The 20,069-nt window shown below is 46.1% G+C and overlaps 1 protein-coding gene across 4 annotated transcripts in view; it reads right to left on the reverse strand.

Moving 5' to 3' along the window:
• plch2a (phospholipase C, eta 2a) overlaps positions 1-20,069 on the reverse strand; it is a 130,452-nt gene that overhangs the window by 3,277 nt on the left and 107,106 nt on the right. For 2 of the 4 annotated variants that reach the window (XM_079741428.1, XM_079741427.1), the window contains exons 10-22: positions 19,119-19,290; positions 17,240-17,347; positions 14,374-14,532; positions 12,659-12,760; positions 12,136-12,248; positions 11,691-11,779; positions 11,110-11,295; positions 10,729-10,836; positions 10,010-10,134; positions 9,260-9,344; positions 7,681-7,827; positions 7,044-7,123; positions 2,939-3,311 (exon numbers count right to left, since the gene is read on the reverse strand). In XM_079741428.1, coding sequence (XP_079597554.1) covers positions 2,939-3,311; positions 7,044-7,123; positions 7,681-7,827; positions 9,260-9,344; positions 10,010-10,134; positions 10,729-10,836; positions 11,110-11,295; positions 11,691-11,779; positions 12,136-12,248; positions 12,659-12,760; positions 14,374-14,532; positions 17,240-17,347; positions 19,119-19,290 — 1,847 coding nt within the window. The remainder of the gene's footprint in view (positions 1-2,938; positions 3,312-7,043; positions 7,124-7,680; positions 7,828-9,259; positions 9,345-10,009; positions 10,135-10,728; positions 10,837-11,109; positions 11,296-11,690; positions 11,780-12,135; positions 12,249-12,658; positions 12,761-14,373; positions 14,533-17,239; positions 17,348-19,118; positions 19,291-20,069) is intronic. The other 2 variants (XM_079741430.1, XM_079741429.1) reach the window with 2 other exon arrangements.

Here is a 20,069-nt window from a genome sequence, read left to right on the forward strand (position 1 = left end):
GACTGCCGCGGCCGCCATTTTGACTGAGTGCCAGCCCAAAAGGATCCATGCAGGTGAAGGTGGGATAACAGAACGTGAACAATGCACCAAACCTTAAAGTGCACATTTGTGAGTTTGCTGCCATTATCAACTTCTGCGATCAACTTATCTCATCTAAAAGTGATCTTAATTTCCCTTTTTACTGGGCAAACCAGCATATATTTGGGAAATATCGTGGAAAGTACCCAGTAAACTACTAACGTTGTTTACTCAGTGTATCTAGACTCTAGATACACTGAGTAAACAATGTTAGTAGAATGTCAATTGCTTTGGATTAAAGCAATATCTAGATTCTAGACATTGCTTTAATACAATTTTTTTTACAGTTAATGCAGATAGATGTCATTAAGGAGCAGATAATGGTTCTTTCTCAAGGATTTCTACAGGTTGGGCTACAGACAAAGGGGATTGGACCCAGCAAGTACTGGGTCCAATCGTAGCTGGGAGTTGTACACCCTAGCCGTGACACTGTCCTGCCCCGTTTTAATGGTCCCCCATTTTAACCTGATGGCATCAAACTCACAGATGTTTTCAGTATTTAGTTGTTGTTTAACACACTTGACGGAGGAGACACAGGTTTAGGGTCATAGGTCATGGTGAAACAAGTGGATGGGACGGCGAGGTGGACAGTGAGGGGTTAGGGATTGATATTTCTAAGTGCGCAGGGGGAAGATTGCAGGGTTAGGTTTACCTGGCTCTGGTCATCCCTTCAGTTCTGCACTAGGGGCAGAGAGAGCGTGCAAGAAAGAGGGACAGAAGGAAGTTAGGATATTAAGATAGCAGAGGGACAGTGAATAGGGGAGAAGATAAAAGCGCTTCAGACAGAGAAACATATCAGAGAATGAGGAAAAGGATCACAGCCTTTGAATTTCAAAGTCGGTACAGTGTGAGTATCAAGGCAAAAGTAAGTCTGATAATTAGCCTTCTTTTGTAAGCATAATCATATTCAAAGTGATTCAGGAATATTCTGCACTGAATTCTCATGTGGATCAGTAGGAATACCAAAAGCTTTCCATAAACTGTGCTGAACAGGATGTTCTGTAACATGAGAATGCATCCATTATACGTCTGGACGCATACTAACCCTAATCTCCCAACGGATTGAACTCTGGAGGAGCTCTCAGAGTCTTCGGCTAGGACTAGTGGATGTGAGCTCATTCATCTTGCAATACAGTTTTCAATAAACACTTGAAAGCTAGATTCTAGCCTTCCTAATCTGGTCTAGAGAACAGTGGAGAGCTAGGTTCTAGCCTACTTAATCTGGTCTAGAACAGTGGAAAGCTAGGTTCTAGCATACTTAATCTGGTCTATATAACAGTGGAAAGCTAGGTTCTAGCCTACTTAATCTGGTCTAGAGAACAGTGGAAAGATAATAATATTAATAATGATAATAATTGATCAGTTTTATATAGCGCTTTTCTAAATACTCTAGCCTACCTACTGAAGAGAACAGTTGAAAGCTAGGTTCAAGCCTTCCTAATCTTGTCGAGAGAACAGGGTTAGGAAAGCTAGGTTATAGTGTATTTAAACTCTCCCAGAGGAGGACAGTAAACCTAACTAAATCCGATCTAGAAGAGGGTAGAAAGCAAGGTTCTAGCTTTCTTTGGGGTTGTAAGACTTACCAGTTATCTTATCTGCAGAGTGTGAGCATGAAGTGTTTAGGGAAAAGGAGAATAGAGCGTCTTAATGAAAGTATAGATCACTTAAGTGGGATTCAGTAAAACCTTGGAACAGGTATCAACTCTACTTGAGTTGGGTTTCACTAGCATTGGTTTCTAAATGGGTACATTGTAACCCATTGGTTGAGTATGATACGTCAAAACACACAACTGAGGGAACACATTAAAATTCGTACTTTGACTAATGGAGACAATGGAGTCTAAGTGAACAAGACTAGGGTGGTTCCGAACAGGGAAAGGTATTCCAACTGGGAGAGGTATCACAAGCGGGACAGGTGGTCTTCACAAAGGGAGAAGGCTCTAGCCAACACCCCTATGCGGGCCCGGGCGACTGCTAGGGGGAGTCTCTGGCGTCTACGCCTTACCGGCGAAGAACATGGGCGTGTTCGAGCGCAACTCCTCCATCTTCAGGGTGAAGAGGGCGTTCATCTCGCGCTGCAGCGTGCCTGCGGCGCGCTTGCGGCCGTTGAGGACGGTGCGGGGCGGGAATTGGTGGGGGGACCCCAGCTGACCCAGGCTGTACCAGCTGTCGGAGCTGCTGCAGTCGCTGAGGAACAGGGAGCTGCAGGGGGTGGGGTCGGCAAAGGAGGCGGACGAACAGGCCGTGCCGTAGTCGGGGGGCGGGGCGCTCTCCCATGGCCGGTCGCTGAGGCGGGGGGACGGTGGGGCCTGTGGGGGGGTCCGCACGGGGGCGACGGCGTTAGGGAAGCGTCTGCGGGGGAAGCTGCAGCTGCGGGCGTTCCTCTCGGACGGGTCCGGGGGTCCCCGTCCGGTCGGGACGCCCAGGGTCTTCCGGGCGTCGGAGGGGCCAAAAGGGACGGCCCCGAACAGAGACTGGGGGCTGAACTGGAAGCCTGGCTCAGGCTGAGCCCTGAGGTGGGGCAGGGTGTGTTTGGGGTCAGGTCCAGGTGCTACGGACTCCGGTCGGGCCTCAGGATCTGGCTGAACGTGCACGGGGACAGTGTTGGGACTTTTCTCCTGCCCATCCTGCTCTGATTGCCCGTCGCCGGACTGCGCCTTCCGCTCTGCCTCGGGGCTCTCCCGGGCGCCGCTCACACACGTGATGCAGTTGGACGCCACGCCCACCCTCCCCGAGCCGTTGAGCGCCACGCGGGCGAACACCCCCTGGTCCAGGGGCTCCGTCAGCCGGAGCCGGGCGACCCGCCTCAGGGGCTCCGTCATGGGGCAGCGGCGGCGGCGGGCGAAGGGCGGGCTCTTACCTTTACCCTCCTCCGGGCGCAAAGCCCCGTTGGTGGTGCCGGGATGGTCCCGGGCCGCCCCGTTGTGGTGTTGGTGCTGCTGCTGCTGGGTGGTGGGATCCTGGGGGTCTGTGCCGGCAGCCCCGCCGCCCTGCTCCTCCGACTCGCGGTCCTCGCTGGCGCCCTCCGAGCTGTAGTCTTTGGTGTCGATGGCGATCTCCGGCAGGCCCTTCTTGACCTTGGGCTGGCCCTTGGTGGGGGCGCTGGCAGTGCGACGCAGGAGGTGGGCGCCAAACGGGTGCTTGCGGCTAAGCTGAGCAGCAGCATGGCTGTCCAGGGAAGACTGCTTTGGGTTTCTGTGAAAAAGCCCTTTTATGCCGCTGGCCGCCCTGGCCTGTGACGGAGAGAAGCGGAGTTAGGGAGCAGAACGAAGTGGACCTGAACACGCGCGCACACACATGTAGAGGAAGTAACAGGCCTCTGGATAACGCCCACGGAACCAATAGAGACAATCTGTTCACATGACTGGCATTGGGAGACAAATTAGCTGTTTTTGCTAATGTTGTATTTGCATGCTTCAAACACTGGAATCTCATTAGATTGCATAACAAATTACATATATTGACATATTTCCCTGTATTAGCATTGCATCAGGTAAATATGTGTATCCTGAGTGAATCCTACCAGGATTCGCTGGATAGAATACGCTAACAGATGATGTAAACAAGATAGTCACATTCAACAGGTTCATTCTGGGTTTAAAGTGTTAATTTGACAATTAACCGAAAAATGAGGAATAATGATCATTTCAAGGTCAATTCCCCTTTTATATTAGTAACCATGGTTCACACCCTGGACATGTGGGTCACAGCCCATACATGATCTCCAGTGTAAGCTTGTTGTGATGAGAAAAGAAGCATACAATCATATTCAATTAAGGTATTTAGGTATGAACTATGAAGGTATTAAAAGTTATTCCTGAATTATGCTGAACACAGCAGCATAAGGTCACTTATAATAGTGACACTGACACAGTGTCACATCCTTTCATAATACCTTAGTTTTCTTGTAATAAAACTAATAATAAATAAATAAAATAATATGAACCAATCATTAGAATCAAATTGCAAAGAGAGCAATCTCGGGTTAACCCTTGGCTCCAACTGGCTGAATTTGGCATCAAGGGATGTCACTCTCATCCTTTTTTTTTTTGCAAGGGACATCCCTTGATACTAATGTGAGCCAATCAAATACTGCAGTTACAACCATCTCTCCAAGCTGTTAGACTCTAGACTTTAATTGAACTGGCAACAATCTTTGAAGAATATGACCGCAAGTAATAAAGATGCAGAACAAACAACAAGTGATGGCATGGAATGAAGGTTAGGTGTTGGCAGGGCCATGTGGTCGTATATGGAGAGCACGGAATGGATGAGTGGTCTGAGAAGGACGATGGTGAGGATGGTGTGGGAGAACAGCACAGTGCAGAACTGTGACACTAGAGACAACACCAACGTTGTGCAGGCAGGATGGTACTTGGTGGTACTGCACGGACACACTCAACAAGGACATTCCAGCACTAGGTACCCCACCATATTCTGGCATTAAAGACTAACTGTACGACTTTCTTTGGTTTGCTGCCATCTAGTGGTTAAAAACATGATAGGCCCACCTTGATAGTCTTTCTTGATACTCACTTGATACTGCAAGGAGTGTTAAAAAATTTAAAAAAAGTTAAAAAATCAATTGGAATCTAAAAAAAGACCACCGTGGGTAAACTTTAAAGGCACTGCAGAACAATATTAAACAGTTTTCATAGAATCCCTAGCAAGCCAAGTCCTGAGTTGATTACATAACTCATGAATATTAATGTCACCGCTTTGGCTGGCATTCAGCCTGAGACACCAACAGCCACGGACTGCTCGTTAATATCCATCATGATGTTAACTTGTTAACCAATTGCAAATCATCTATGGCAAGGGTGGCCAATCATATGTTATGCAGGGCTAGGATTCATACAAGCTGATCAAGACACCAGCAGACATCAATGGTTAGCTTTTCTTTATAATGGTACAAGATAACATGTTGGCAATGAGCTGGTGCCAGGATTAGCAGAGAAGCAATGAAGCCTTCCCATTGGAAGTTACATGTTTAACAAAAAAGTTTTAAAAAAGGAATAAAACCGTCCAGGTCCATTTGATACTGTAATACATTGTAGGTAGATTATTCTAATCAAATCGTTTATTTTATTGAAAGATTGAAGTCATCAGATGAGCAACAGCAGTTCACAGTGACAGTTGATGGATTTTAACCTGAAGGCGGCAGCAAACTCAGAGAAGTCGTCTGGTTTGTAGTTACTCTTTAAATAAATACTCAATGGGCTTTCACAAACACAAAGAGCGAAGTAGATCCAACTAGCCCCAGCCTTGATATGTTATCTGTTGATCTGTTTATATGTGGTTGACAAAGACATAGAAAAACTTAAAAGCCATGGACAAAAAGACAAGACACAAGTAAAGAGAAATAGAGCAACGAATATATTAACGAAATATAAATCTAACACTGTTCTTGATCAACTTAAAGACATAGCAAAAAATATAAATAAAAATTATACGTTGAAAAACAACAAGATAGATGTCTGCAAATCTCTCCAACACTATGCTCAAGGAATCGCAGCGACCAACAGAAACCCAATATCTCGGGAGCAGCTTGGGTGAACCCTGTGTCAATTTCTGTTGACTCAAAATGGTGCCAGTAGGAGAAATAATGACACCAAAGCACTGAGGTCAACCTCTATCCCTGAATGACCTCCACCTCTCTTTCCCTTTTTCTCTCTCTATCTTACCCTGTCTCACACCCTCCCTCTATCTCCCTCTCTCTGCCCCTCTCAATCACAACTTGTGGGTCCCACCAGTGACCTAACTAGCCGTTAGCAGCATTGGATCTACTTTAAAGGGTCAACGACAATGTTACGGGGAAGGGAGTTCAAGCTTGTTACATGGTGTTATTTTCAACAACTCATGAGGTGCATGAGTTGGCGCTTTTCTGTTACAATGTTTTTCATTGGCTAGCGGCGGAGGAGTGGGTGTAAGGGGGGGAGGGGAGCGGGGGAGGAGGAGGAGGCGTGGCCTGGGTGGGGAGAGGAGGAGGAGGAGAAGGGAGGCCCTGGGCAAAGTGGGAGGGTGCTTGCAGCGCATGCAAGATGCCAATTGGGCAGCACTACACCTGAGTTCTGAGTGGCAGCTTGAGGACTGCTAACCAAGTCCTGCCTCTACATGCAGCGATTGCTGGACAAAGAGGGCTCCACTGCAATTACAAAGAGAAGAAGAGCAGGAGAGAGCATTTAGAGAAGGGGTAGGAGGGAGGCTAGAGAAGAGAGGAAGACAAGAAGACTAGAACAGGGTAGCGGTGGGGAGGGAGGGCACATAAATCAACAGCAGAATAAGAGGGGGAACAGACAGGAAGTTGAGAAGCTGAACACATGAATATTCAGAGTGGTTTGTATTGATTGTTCTCACTGCGGTTTGAGGCAGTGTATCAAAATAAAGTGTGCAAAAAGTGACTTACTGCCATATCGTATATTTAAGAAAAACTACAAACATTGATCAGTCATGTCCAAGATATAGTGAGACACAGAAACATAATAGTGCTTTGTTAAGATGAGGTGAACGGGTAACATAGAGTTCATTCTTCCCAAGGACTCTGTGTGTGTTACCATGGTATAAACATATCTCCTTTCTAGATGTAACAAGACTAAAACACAATCTGCTGTGACAAAATTAGTCCATTTGTCCTCGACTGAACGCAATTTATGAGATCAATACTCTAAGACCACACACACTTGAGAAAAAGAGAAGTGGTATGATGAATAAATACAGAATTAACCACGTTTCTAGTTTAGAATATATGTGATATGTGAATATAGGACATTTCTTTGTGGAGAACCATCTCTGGAAAATATATATTAGTAAAGTTCCAGCAATCAAATACAATTTGATTTACAATCAAAAACCTGGGTGTCTGGGATGATATTGCTCATCAGCATTCTGTGTGAGGCTTAATAAACAATACAGACCGTAGGCAGAGATGGTAAAGGAGCAGCTGTCCCTGGTTTGTGGGTACCTACCTTACCGGTGATGTCATGAACAGCGATATGAACAAAGATCGAGGCCTCCTCCATACCTTCTAGGTACACATGGCGGTATCCTGGAGATAGGAACACAACGCTTGTGTATTAGGCTAGAGAGCAGCCAAGGACAGGCCAGAAGAGGAAAAGCCGGGACAGAACAGGCTAGAACAGGATACCCTGACCACAGAGGACATCTCTTGAGGCCAAACATAAAGTTATCGATAACAGTTTTAGCAAGAATAATCATCCTTGTGGAGCTTTTTAGATATTACATCTTTAGAAAGGAATGGTAAAAGTAGTCAAGTAAGCCTCTAGATGAAGTGTTGTTTCCCAATTAACCTCAGAAAGGCTATTTCAGGAGGGGCTTGGAGCATTGTACCGTAGCTTCCATAAACATTGGACTTTTTGTGATAAAAAGTCTCAACCTACCAAAATCCCCCAAAGACATCCCAAACAGGAAACACTGATCCATGCATACCTATCAGAGCTTACAGCATACAGTGGGCTCCCAATTTAAGACAGGACAGGAATCCCCTTTAATCTCCCCCAGTGCCGTGCCTCCCTCCTAAGGAAGGGGGGTCCGGGGGGGGGGGGTTGTGTGTGTGTGCTGTGTTCCCGGGGGCAGCGACCTTACCCGTCATCATGCTGTTGAAGGCGATGGTGCGCTGGCCGATGAAGTCCTGTCCGATGGGGTCGTGGTCCCACACCAGGAAGCGCACCAGGGCCAGCTCGGGCATGTGCAGGGTGAACACCAGGGTCTCCTCCCACATGGGGTTGAACCCTAACGGGGGAGAGAGAGGAGGGAGGGATTAGGAAGTGGGGCAGGTAGGAGTGCAGGGAGAGGGAGATTGAGCGGGGGGGCGGAGGATAAAAAGGAGAGAATGACGATGGAAGATGTGGGGATAGGAAGAGGGAGAGAGGAAGGGCGGGAGGGGGCATTGTGGGCGGAAAGGGGGAGAGAGGTGCACAGAAAAAGAGACAGGCAGAGTCCGGGATAAATTCGGTTAAAGGGAGGGAGAGGGAAATATATACCAAGAGAGAGAGACAGAAACAGACAGAAAGAGAGGGAGAAGTTGATTGATGGCGAGAGAGGCAGAGGGATACACAAATAATAAGAGAATGAGATGGAGAGAGAAAGGGAGAGAGATAAACAGAGAGAGAGCGGACAGTCAAGGATAGAGTGTAGGGAGCAAGCTCAGCATCATGAATAATTGAAGTGTGTGTGTGTGTGTGTGTGTGTGTGTGTGTGTGTGTGTGTGTGTGTGTGTGTGTGTGTACATGCACATCAGCGCACACGGGTAAGCAGACAGGGAGATGCTGTCTATGCATGTCCCCCAATACTGGGCTCATCCATTATAGATCAAACCATATTCAGAACGGAAGCTAGCATGCCAAGTGTCCACACACACACACACACACACACACACACACACACACACACACACCCCTCATATCAAGTGAACACACATCTCTCACACGTGCACACACACAAATCCATATCACACCAGGCCACAGGAATCCACAACATAACCACAGCTGCAAGCGCACACACACACACCCCAGTGAGTAGCTTAGCTAGATCCCGGTGGACAGTGGGTCAGGTACTTATCAATAGCTATATCATCAGCCATAATGACATGATCAATATCCAGATCATTAAGGCTGTATCGTTGTTTTGAACGCATTTCAAGATACACACAAAAGCTCACAGATTATCTCAAAATCCCTTATATCCCTTATAGCTTTACAGTAAATCCACATAATAAATCAGCGATCAGCGATCAGGAGATTGAATTCAAACTCATTGGGATGATCGTCGCTTATAAACTTGAAACATTCTGCAATTGTAACCTGATGTTGTGATATCTGTATTGTCTACAGGCTTGTGTGTATCAATGATACTGCATGACATCATCTCCTGTTAGTTGTTTTAAAGCACCTTGAATTGCCCCGAGAGGACAAAAAGTATTTTGATTTGAAAACAAACAAATGTATATATTATTATTATTATTATTATTATTATTATTATTATTATTATATAAAAGTGTTATTATAACATGAGTGTTTGGTTATTATTATTAGTGATGATGTAATTATTATTATTCAAGTGTGTTATCATCATCATCATCATCATCATCATCATCATCATCATCCCCATCTTGTTAATATTATGCACTTGTAAGTGTGGTGTGATGGAGGGTTGGGGGTCTCACCGTTGTCATCAACCACCCTGGTCTGCTCCTTGCAGCAGTCCACCGGCAGGCCGATCACCTCCACCTCAACGAAGGGATCGATGATCTAACACAAACATACACATTATAGTCAACACGTACATGATGATGAAAACCTGACACCAGCCGAGGCTGAGTAGAGGACATGTAATCAGGACCAATTGGATGAGAGGTTTATTCATTTATGACACACTATGTTGCATTCATGTGTGAGAGAGACACAGAGAAAAGGACAAAGGGAGGGAGACAGACAGACAAACAAACAGATAGGTAGGGAAGGAGGCAGAGAGAGAGGGAGGGAAGGAGGGAGGAAGGCAGAGGAAGGAGGAAGGGAGGCAGAGAGAGGGAGGGAAGGAGGAAGGGAGGCAGAGAGAGGGAGGGAGGGAGGGAGGAAGGGAGGCCGAGAGAGGGAGGGAGGGAGAGAGAGGGAGGGAGGGAGGAAGGGAGGCAGAGAGAGGGAGGGAAGGAGGAAGGGAGGCAGAGAGAGGGAGGGAAGGAGGAAGGGAGGCAGAGAGAGGGAGGGAGGGAGGGAGGAAGGGAGGCAGAGAGAAGGAGGGGTGTGGACAGCAATAGAGGGAGTGGGAGAGAGGAAGAAGGAGTGATGGAGAGAGAGAGACGGAGAGCGAAGTAGGGGTAGGTAGAGCGAGACTAAGAGCAACAGAGACAGAGAGAACGAGAAGTAGAGAGAGCTAGGGTGAGGTAGAGAGACACAGTGTGTGTGTATGGTGGTACCTCTCCCCGGTCTCCAAGCATGGAGTCTTTGGGCTTGGGGAGCTGTTGTCCGCTGATGATCTTCAGGACCAGCTGCTTCTTCATCTGGCCTGGCAGGGGGTCCTCCAGGTGGGGGTTAAAGACACCTGTTGGCACGGTCACCATGGAGGACAGGTCAGACACAGGGTCAGAATCACATTCAGCCCTGGGGGGCAATAGAGCACCCCACCAGGTCAACACAGGACACCACAAGGAGAATACAGGACACCGCCAGGTCAATACAGGACACCACAAGGAGAATACAGGACACCGCCAGGTCAACACAGGACACCACAAGGAGAATACAGGACACCACCAGGTCAACACAGGACACCGCCAGGTAAATACAGGACACCAGCAGGAGAATACAGGACTCCAGCAGGTCAACACAGGACACCAGCAGTTCAACACAGGACACCGCCAGGTCAAGTCAGAACACCGCCAGGTCAACACAGGACGCTTGGCATCTTATCTTTTATATTGGGGTCCTTCCATTTTTCCTCAGCCTCACTTGTAAGTCGCTTTCGATAAAGTGTTCGCTAAATGACAGCACTTTAGATTGACCAACCGTTGTCTTCAGCATGGTATCGGGCCAATGTCAATACTGCTGTCGACACCGTAGCCCGAAAAAACGAATAACAAGGCATATGAGCGCGTGAAGGTAACTCCGGTGAGGAGGACAGTGTGTGGTCTGACCGTACCTTCACACATGCAGGTGGGCTTCAGGGTGTAGCCACAGTTCCCGTTGCTGTAGAACTTGGCCCGGTTCAGCTGGAGCACCCGACCCTCCGACTGGTAGTTCAGAGCCACTGAAACCAACGCACAGCGTCCGTGGGGACAGTCAGGGTAAGAGGAGATAGTACATTCAAATTGGTGTTCCCAGATGGGAAGTTCAGGAAAGGTAACACTCTTCCAACACCCCCTTAACTGCTCCTCGATCCCTGTGGAGGTAGTACTCCCAGCCTGAACTTGTAATGCCATAATGTGTGAGCAGGGAATAACATAGTCCCCCTTCCCTGTCTGCGGAGGCTGCCGCAGCTCAAGGTAAAGCGTTTCTATTCATACACACTAACAAGTAGTACCGAGTTGGCAGCCGGCGTTCCAGAAGGGCTGGGGGTTGAAGTTGGAGGAGTCCACCCGGTAGGACGAAGGGTAGATGCGCGAGAGCTGCCTCTGGTTGAAGTGGATGAAGGCTGCGGCCTTCTGCATCATCACCTGGTGGGCCTTGGTCTCGCTCAGGGAGGACACCTGCCAGCCGAGGCTTTCGGCTGGAGGGGGGGGGAGAGGGTCACAAACTGTTTCGGGACTAAAAACACGTCTGTGTAGAGGGAGGTGTGTGTGTGTGTGTGTGTGTCTTTGTATGTGCAGGGGTGTGTGTGTGTGTGTGTGTGTGTGTGTGTGTGTGTGTGTGTGTGTGTGTGTGTGTGTGTGTGTGTGTGTGTGTGTGTGTAGATGTGTTTGTAGGTGTGTGTGTGTAGGTGTGTGCGTGTGTGCAGGGGTGTTTGTGCATGTTTGCATGTGGAGGCGTTTTTATGTTTGTATGTGTGTGTGCAGGGGTGTATGTGTATTTGCGTGTGTGTCCATCTCTGTGGAAGTCGAGTCCCTTTGTCTCTGTCCATCTTTCGGTTCCCACGTGATTAAGCAGACTGACGATGGGTCTTACCTTGGGCATCGATGTCGTTGAGGCCCACAGAGCGGGTGTACTTCACCAGGTCTGACAGCGCCCTGGACAGCTTCATCGTCTTCTTCTTCCTGAGAGGTCGCAGGTCACAAAAGGTCAGAGGTTGAGATGAGCTTGGAATGAGCTTGGAAATTAGGTGAATGGGATGAAACTAAAGAAGGTGACGACACCATGAAATACTTGGCCTGGGAAAATCTAAAAATATATATACTGAGGCAACATTTTCCCTTTGCTCTTGTCCTCTGTAATGTTGACCAAAAATGTGTTTCACTGGCCTTGTTTCTCACGTTCCATTTTCCCCATCAAAGACTAAATATCGCACCTTCTGATGATAATAAAGTCATTTTGTCAGTGTGTTTGTGAAGGTACGTGTGTGTTTGCCTAAGTGGAACCCGGTGAGTGTTTCCTGAGTGAGTGAGCACCCTACTTGTTGGACAGTGGGACTCGGGAGGCGCTGCTAGAACTCTCTGGGTCCGTGTCTGTGTCTTCCAGGCTGGACGCCTTCTTCAGCTTACTGGCCTTCTTCTGGAGAGATGATACCTTTAGCATCATCATCATCATCATAATCATTATCATCCTCATCATCCAGAACAGTAGCAGTTGATTCACTAATCCCAGAGGAGATTACTAAAATAACAGCTAAAATGCTTCAGATGAATGATTCAGAACAAGTTAAACAAGGATTTGGGTAAAGGATATGATATTCTCTGGTACTAGATAACCTCTACTAGGTGAACTGCGTGTCCCAGATAGACACTTTAGTGCACCAGTAACACGACCAACACTGCTAATTTAAGTATGGGCTGGGGTACAAGACGAGAGGTTGGAAAATAGGGAGGCCAAGGATGAGGTTTCGAGAGCAGACAAGAGTTCAGTCTTCGTTTCTTATTGATTCATGCATCTATCCTTGTGCGTGGAGCCTGGAGTAGGTGAACCTCGGGGGTCCAGACCTTGCGTTTGGAGAAGCTCCCCATGAAGGAGCGACCCCCTCCACGCTTGGTGCCGCTGGAGTTAGACTCATCTGCCGTGTCCGTGCCGTCGTCTCCTTTGCTCTGAGGACGCACACAAACAGACAACCACATGGTGAACACACACAAGCACATGGTGAAAACACACAAGCACATGGTGAACACAATCGACTACAGGGTTAACACAATCAACCACAGGGTTAACGCGCGCACACACACACACGCACGCACGCACGCACGCACGCACGCACGCACGCACGCACGCACGCACGCACGCACGCACGCACGCACGCACGGTTAACGTCTGGTTAAGAAGTGTAGTAGTACAATGTGCTTGGTGTGCATGTCTTCCGATATTTAATATAGCCAGCAGGTGGCGCTGTAGCTGCATTTGTAAATCTGGGGTTCAATAATAAATCTGATCACTGATGCCTCAAAGCCTCAACGGGTACTTGGTTTGATACCCTTCTGTGTGGAGTTGTTATGCACATGTTCAAGTGGATTTACTTCGGTACAACAAGTATGCTATGGTGCATGGGTGGCCTGTGTGTTAAGAGTGCTTGGCAAGAAAGAGAGTAAGATTCTGCTAACCAAAAGGCCTATTCTGGGTACATAAAAGGTTAACACATTTTTGGTTAATTTTTCCAATCCTTATAACATCACATTGTGAAAGTGGAATGCAATGCTGACTGGCAATGATTTAATTTTGATAAATAAATATTTTGCAATTGTTGCATATAAATGTAAAGAAGAATAATACAAAATGTTTCTCCATGCAGTTTGTTTTTTTCCTCCAAATAATCCAAATATTGTTGTTTTGCTGAAAAGTAAATTGGATGTTAAAAGGTACTACATCTGATTAAAACATTGATTGGAATAGTGTGCTTATGAGGAAGCTTTGCAGAGTGGAAGCAAAACTCGTTAGGTGAGTGCAGCGGGCTCACTGAAACACTGAAGTGCCCACTTAATGCACACACACGCGCATCAGGCTCCCCAACTTGATTATGGAGTGTTTTAGAGAGAGAGAGAGAGAGAGAGAGAGAGAGAGAGAGAGAGAGAGAGAGAGAGAGAGAGAGAGAGAGAGAGAGAGAGAGAGAGAGCTAAAGAAAAGCCACCGGAGAAGAGCAGGAGAAAGAAAGAGAAAGAAGCGTGTGAGAGAAGAACAGAGAGGAGAGACAGACAGACAGACAGACAGACAGACAGACAGACAGACAGACAGACAGACAGACAGACAGACAGACAGACAGACAGACAGACAGACAGACATAAAGAGAGAAGAGCGAATGATAGAGAGATCTGGGACGAAAGGATTTTTAAAGAAGTTGCAAGCCAAGGCAGCAGACTTTACAAGCATAACATGGAACCAAAAGGGGGAAACCTTTTTAAAAGAGGTATGGTTCATCCTCAATTGAATGATGTGGTGGTCATTGCAGTCTGCATATTAGCTTGAGTTCTACCATCTTCTAGATGTAGATGTTTGAATGTTGTTGCCTTATGTTGCTCATATTGCAATTCTGTTTTTATTTTGTATTAAACCTTTATTTATTCTTGTTTTTTTTGGGTGGGAGGAATCTGGGGGAGGGTCTGTATAAAATAAGAGAAGAATAAGGGAAAAAACACAAATGGATAAAACACAAACAAATGAGCCGGTCCCTGAAGCAGGTGTGGGCGGTACAGGCACGGATCACAAGACCCACCTTGGGGCTTCCTTGGTCCGTTGCGGGCTTCCCGGTCGGGGGCAGGCCGGCGATGGTGAAGCTGTCGGGGTCCTCCCTGTCCCGGATCTGAGACTCCTTCATCAGGCTGTCCAGCTTCTTCTTGGCCAGGCTCTCGACCTGCTTCCTATTGGCTGACGTCTGCAGGGGGAAGAGAGGCAGGGGGAGATAGGGAGAGAGAGAGGGAGAGAACAGTGTGAAAGGGAAGCTATGAAAGTTAAGGAAGATGTGTAGCGGAACCTCAGCCTTTCTCTCGGCAAACAGAACCGAGCCAATACAATCCTTAATAGGGCTGGGTATCGTGGCCCATTTCCTAAATCGATTCGATTTCGATTCATAAGGTTCTGAATCGATTAATCACGATTCGATCTGCTCTTAAATAATGAAAATGGCTCAACTGTGTTACAAAATACAAATGTAGCCTACCTATTTTTTCTCTTCACCTTAAACAACAGGTTTTAAGTGCAAACTTGTAAATTGGACAGTTTAAACTTGAGCTGTAAACAAAACTGTCTCAAGTCTCAAAAGTGCAATTTCGAAATTAGAAAGGAATTGCAAGTGAAAGTGTACTTGAACTACAACATTCCATCACTACAAATTGCATTAAGGCATTGTTTATTGAAGTGCAAAAATAATAATGGTAACAAAACAAAATAAAAAATCGATCTCATGCCCTATGAATCGATATTGCAAATTTTAATGAAATCAATCCAAAATCGATTAAATCGATTTTTTAACCAGCCCTAAGCCTTAATATCAATTCATTGAAGATGCGTTGGGATTGTTCAACCATTTATTGAACTTGAATACCTACTTATGATGCGCACAATGACTATATTTGCATTAGTAGGAGTCGAGACTGAGGGATATGAGGTCCTAAAAAGCAGATTTATTTTTGCCAATAGTGGTACGCTTGACGGGGATGACGATGATGACCGTGACAACACCATGATGACATAGTTTGCTTCGTGATGTCATCAGGAGAAGCCAAGCGTCCCGTAACCGCTATTGTAGCTTTCGCACCAGCATCATGCTTTAACTGAACCCTCTGGAGTTAAAGTCTGATGTAGTGTTCATGAATGGACTACATGGGAGGACCAACAAACACCTGCTTACCTCGTCCACTAGGTGGCAGAGTGCTACCACAATCCATTGGGTTCATTAACGATGTGTTCAGTAAGTGCATGCTCATGACACTTAAAGCGGACATATTATACCACCAGGTGTGAGTGTTGAAAATCTGCACCATATGACATCACAAGTGGGCATGTCCACCTAGATCTGTGCTGATAGATCGGTCTACCAGCCTACAAAGTGGACTGAAGGAAACGTTGCTCATCTATCCAGCACAGATCTAGGTGGACACGCCCACTAGTGATGTCATATGGGGCAGATTTTCGAAACGGCTTGTATGGCTAATCACACCTGGTTGTATAATATGTCCCCTTTAAACAAGGACCAATGCAAGTGTAACCAAACCTATGGGCAACAAAATGCAGTATACTTTAAACATTTGTAGAGGTTTCAGACTCCATGCATTTTACGTTAGAGAGATTTTTAAACTATTTGGTAATGTTTAGAGAACCCCATTTTCTCATGTTTAATTTTTTTACCAAATACTTTAAAACAGGCGGTATGAAATGAGTATATGTTGTGGTGAGGGGAGCGGGGGGTTTCTGAAGTAAATGGGGATGCTACAGTACCTTCCACTTTGAAAGAAGAGAGCAACATTGAAATGGGCAGAGTGAGAGAGAAGAGAGGGAAACAAAGGCCATGAGACAGCAAACAAGAGATTTCCAAAAAGACACGCATGCACGCCATCACACACAAATAAACAAACACACAAACAAAGATTGCGTTCACAAAAACACACTCACATAAACACAGAAAGAATCAATCAGCGAGAGAATACAATTTAAACACAGCAAGGGTTAAGGTACTGTATATACAGCATACATCACCCACGGCAAAAAAATATCTAACGGCACAATGTAAACACGTCCCTCATCTACAGCAAGACACTGTGAAGAGCTGTGCTGAATGGTTCCCTTATATATGAATCACAAAGGGTGGCCCACATTGTGTTGTAATTACCAGGCAGGTCACCCCCTCAGAACCTTCCAGAAGGCTGCCACACCCCAGGCCATAACTCATTAACAAACAAATTGGAAATTCTTTCATTATTGATTATTTCATTGTCTGTCCTCTTCTGCTGAAGGCATCCAACCAGTGACTGGGGCTGTCTGGCACAGACAGGCAGAGGTGCATCTAGTGTATGATTTGAAGAACAATATACCAAATGACTGAATTCCCCAGTAGGGGAAATACGTGTCCCACTGTTATATGTATTACTAGGTACATGTTCCTGTCCCATTTGGAAAATTGGAAAATAATTTCTAATCACATTAAACTATCAAACTATTTAATCACTTTTATGATATTTTGTTATATAGATAAAGATATAGATATACTGTAGATTTAGATAAAGATATAGATGTAGCTCTAGATATAGATGTATTACAATTTTATAGTTGGGAAGAGTGCTATTTACATGGTCCTAGGCAACTTGGTTAAATGGAACAAGGAAAAACTGACCAATAGAATTGAAGGCGTCATGTGGGAGTTATTTATGTAGGGTTGGAACTAGACGGAAGGGCAACGCTTGCGTTTTCCAGTCTCCGTTTCATATCAGCACAACGAGGATGTGTGTGTGTTTCCACGTACACACACACACACACACACACGTGGACTCAGATCTGTGAACCCATAAACAGACCATTTGTAGCGAGGAAGAGGAGGAGGAAGAAGAGGAGGAGCGGGGGAGGGGAGGCGTGCAGGGTGAACGTACGTCTCCGTTCATGAGTTTGCAGTCGTCCTCCATCTCGTCGGCGCTGTCCTCGTCTGAAACATCGCCCTCCTCAGCGTCCTCGTCGATGTTGGGGGGCAGTTTCTTCCCCTGGGGGGGCAGATGGTCACACAGTGTTCAGATTAACATCCCACGGAAGGAAGGGCCCGTGTCCATGATGTTGGACTCATTATGGTGTTTATATGACAACACATTTGGACTTTCCCGCCTTTTTTCCACAAATGTGTGGTGTGGTAGTTGGATGGGTTAAAGTCTCCAGACATATTATTATATTGAAAAAAAAAAGATTAGCTTTTGGACGGCAATTGGTTGCCGTCCAAAAGCTAATTATGAAGAAAATAAACTCAATTTCCTTAAAGTTTTGATCAGGCTCTGTGATACGTTTCGGCACCTGTCAGCCGCCTTTATTTTGAAGTGACACCTGGGAGATGTCAGTTGGCTCTGCTCTGAGTGACATCCCCCAGGATTAAGCTCTGCACTCCATTACTCGTTTATAGCAATTATAAGCTCTGCCTGTTGCTCTCTTCAAGGTTTGCTTTGATCCAATGGGAAAGCAATCGTCCTCCATCACCATGTCAACAAGATGGCTGTCAAGGTTACTGCATTCCCAGTAGTATGGAAACACGCCTGGGCTCCTCAAGAAGAGATGCAGACTAATTTGCAGAAGGACAGGGGTTATGTGTGCTACCATCACACTTCTACTCATCATAGTCCTACGACTAGAGGCAGGATAGTGTTGTGGCTAGGCTGTTGAAACCCTGCAGCTAAAGGTTGTTGGTTGGATCCCCAATATCCCCAGCCACAGACCACAGTAGGCATCCTGCCCAAACCCTGACCTGCTGCTTCGAGATGTGTATCTGAATTCACTGGGAGTCACTGTGGGTAAAAGTGATGCACCAACTGAATAAAGAGTAAAATAGTATTGAAGTGGAGGACTATTGAATACACTTTTAGGAGGACGCACCAGAAGCACTTGGGATTCTCTTGTGGGGGTCAACAGTTGCAGTTCACACAAAGTCTGCAGCCTCCTATTTCAATATGAACCTAATTTCAATAACCATCCATTCAAAAATCCAATGTAATGGTGGTTATCTTGAGAACCAGATTGCACAGGGTGCCGTGGTGCTGAACTGCCCCCACCACATGCCCTCATGTCTCCAGGATGGAGGGTTCTAGTCCGGTCCCAGCACAGGGCAGCCTGGCCTTCACTGTACAGCAATCATCCGTTGGCCATAGATTGTCATTAACCCCACAGCCCCACCTCCACCCCACTCTCCATGGAACAGACATTCAGTCCACGGCAAACTACTTGTTAGAATGCGCCAGTCGTTTGTTTCATAACACAGCTCCCATTCATGTTGTAGATTAAACACCATGTAGCTGACTGCACACTAGGATTGATATAGTTTGGTCCCACACCAGAGTTTCAAATGACCTTTGAGGAAATTCTTTAAACTACAAGAACTATTATCTTTCTTGTACTTTCTAAGCAGATGGAGAGGATATTCCTTGTGTACAGAGCGTACGACTGTCTGTTTGCTTTAGGCTAATGGGCTTCAGCCAAATGGCCAGACTGTTTCAACCAAAACAAAAGCTGCTTAGAAAGCAAAAGAGATTTGCCATCAATATATTTCAATGCCATTTTCTTTTATTTGATGAAAGTTTGTAAAAGTAAACACGATTAGTAAATCGGATTATTCCTTTGAAGATAATTACATATTTCTGTTCAAGGCTGGTAAAACTCATAGCTTTTTGTTTTGTACCAGGTTACTTTACATATACTTCATCTACATTGTCCTTGTAGTTTACCAGTACCGCAACAGCGCAGGGAGTCTACACACAGTGACGGCTGGGCCCTTACCTTGACCAGGATCTTGCCCCGCAGTGACTCAGGCGAGGGCAGGTGTCCGCCGTCGTGGGCCTTGACGCTGGACAGGTCCAGCTTGTCTCCCAGGATGTCGCTCAGGTACTCCGCCATCTTCTTCTGCTGCGGGACGCTGCAGTGGTTCTCGATTGACAGGATAACAGGGTAGCTGGAGGGGGGGGGGGTTATTTGTTAAGAACTGGGAGCAAACAGTAGCTGGATCTGGGCTAGGTTAGGAGTATTGATTCAATTTGCCAACCTGGCCACCACGGTACATTGCTCCATGTCAAAAATATAGCATATATACATCAGTGACGCCTCAGACCACACAAGACCCACAACATTTAGCACTCTTAAAAGCGATGCCTGTGAGTGTATATTGCTGACTCGTGAAAAAATATTTAATTTGATTTTGATCTAATGACTGGGCATACAAAATCTGAAGAATTCATCTGAGGCCAAAGTCGCAATTAATATTCCATTCACTATGCAGTCTTAATCCGGTTTAAGTGCAGTCAAAGACCCCACTCTGTTAAGTCTGACCGGTTCAAAAGACCCCAATTTGACCCTGGTCCCCAGACTACCCCACACTTGTTAGCACTGTTGACATCCTCTTTTTAACCTTTGACCTGTTGAAGTGTTGGAAGTGTCGATGTGCGAGTGCCACTCAATCAAGGAGACACCACATTCAAATAATTGGATTTGTGTTGTCGGATTGACCCTCTTTTTTTTCTGTTTGAAGCGGAACAAATCCACAGTGTGGAACATCTTGACTAAACAGCATATTTGTTTAGTTTTATTATGATAATTTTTCACCCTTCAGTTAACAAATACATGGAGCTACCGTGGGAGGCAGACACATTTTGACCTTTCCGAGCTCAAAGAGAAAGCTTGGTTTAAAATGGGACAAGCTTGAAATAATATCCATGCAACAAATCAAAAATAACC

The sequence above is a fragment of the Pollachius pollachius genome (genome assembly GCF_949987615.1).
Source record: "Pollachius pollachius genome assembly, chromosome: 8".
Lineage (NCBI taxonomy): Eukaryota > Metazoa > Chordata > Actinopteri > Gadiformes > Gadidae > Pollachius > Pollachius pollachius.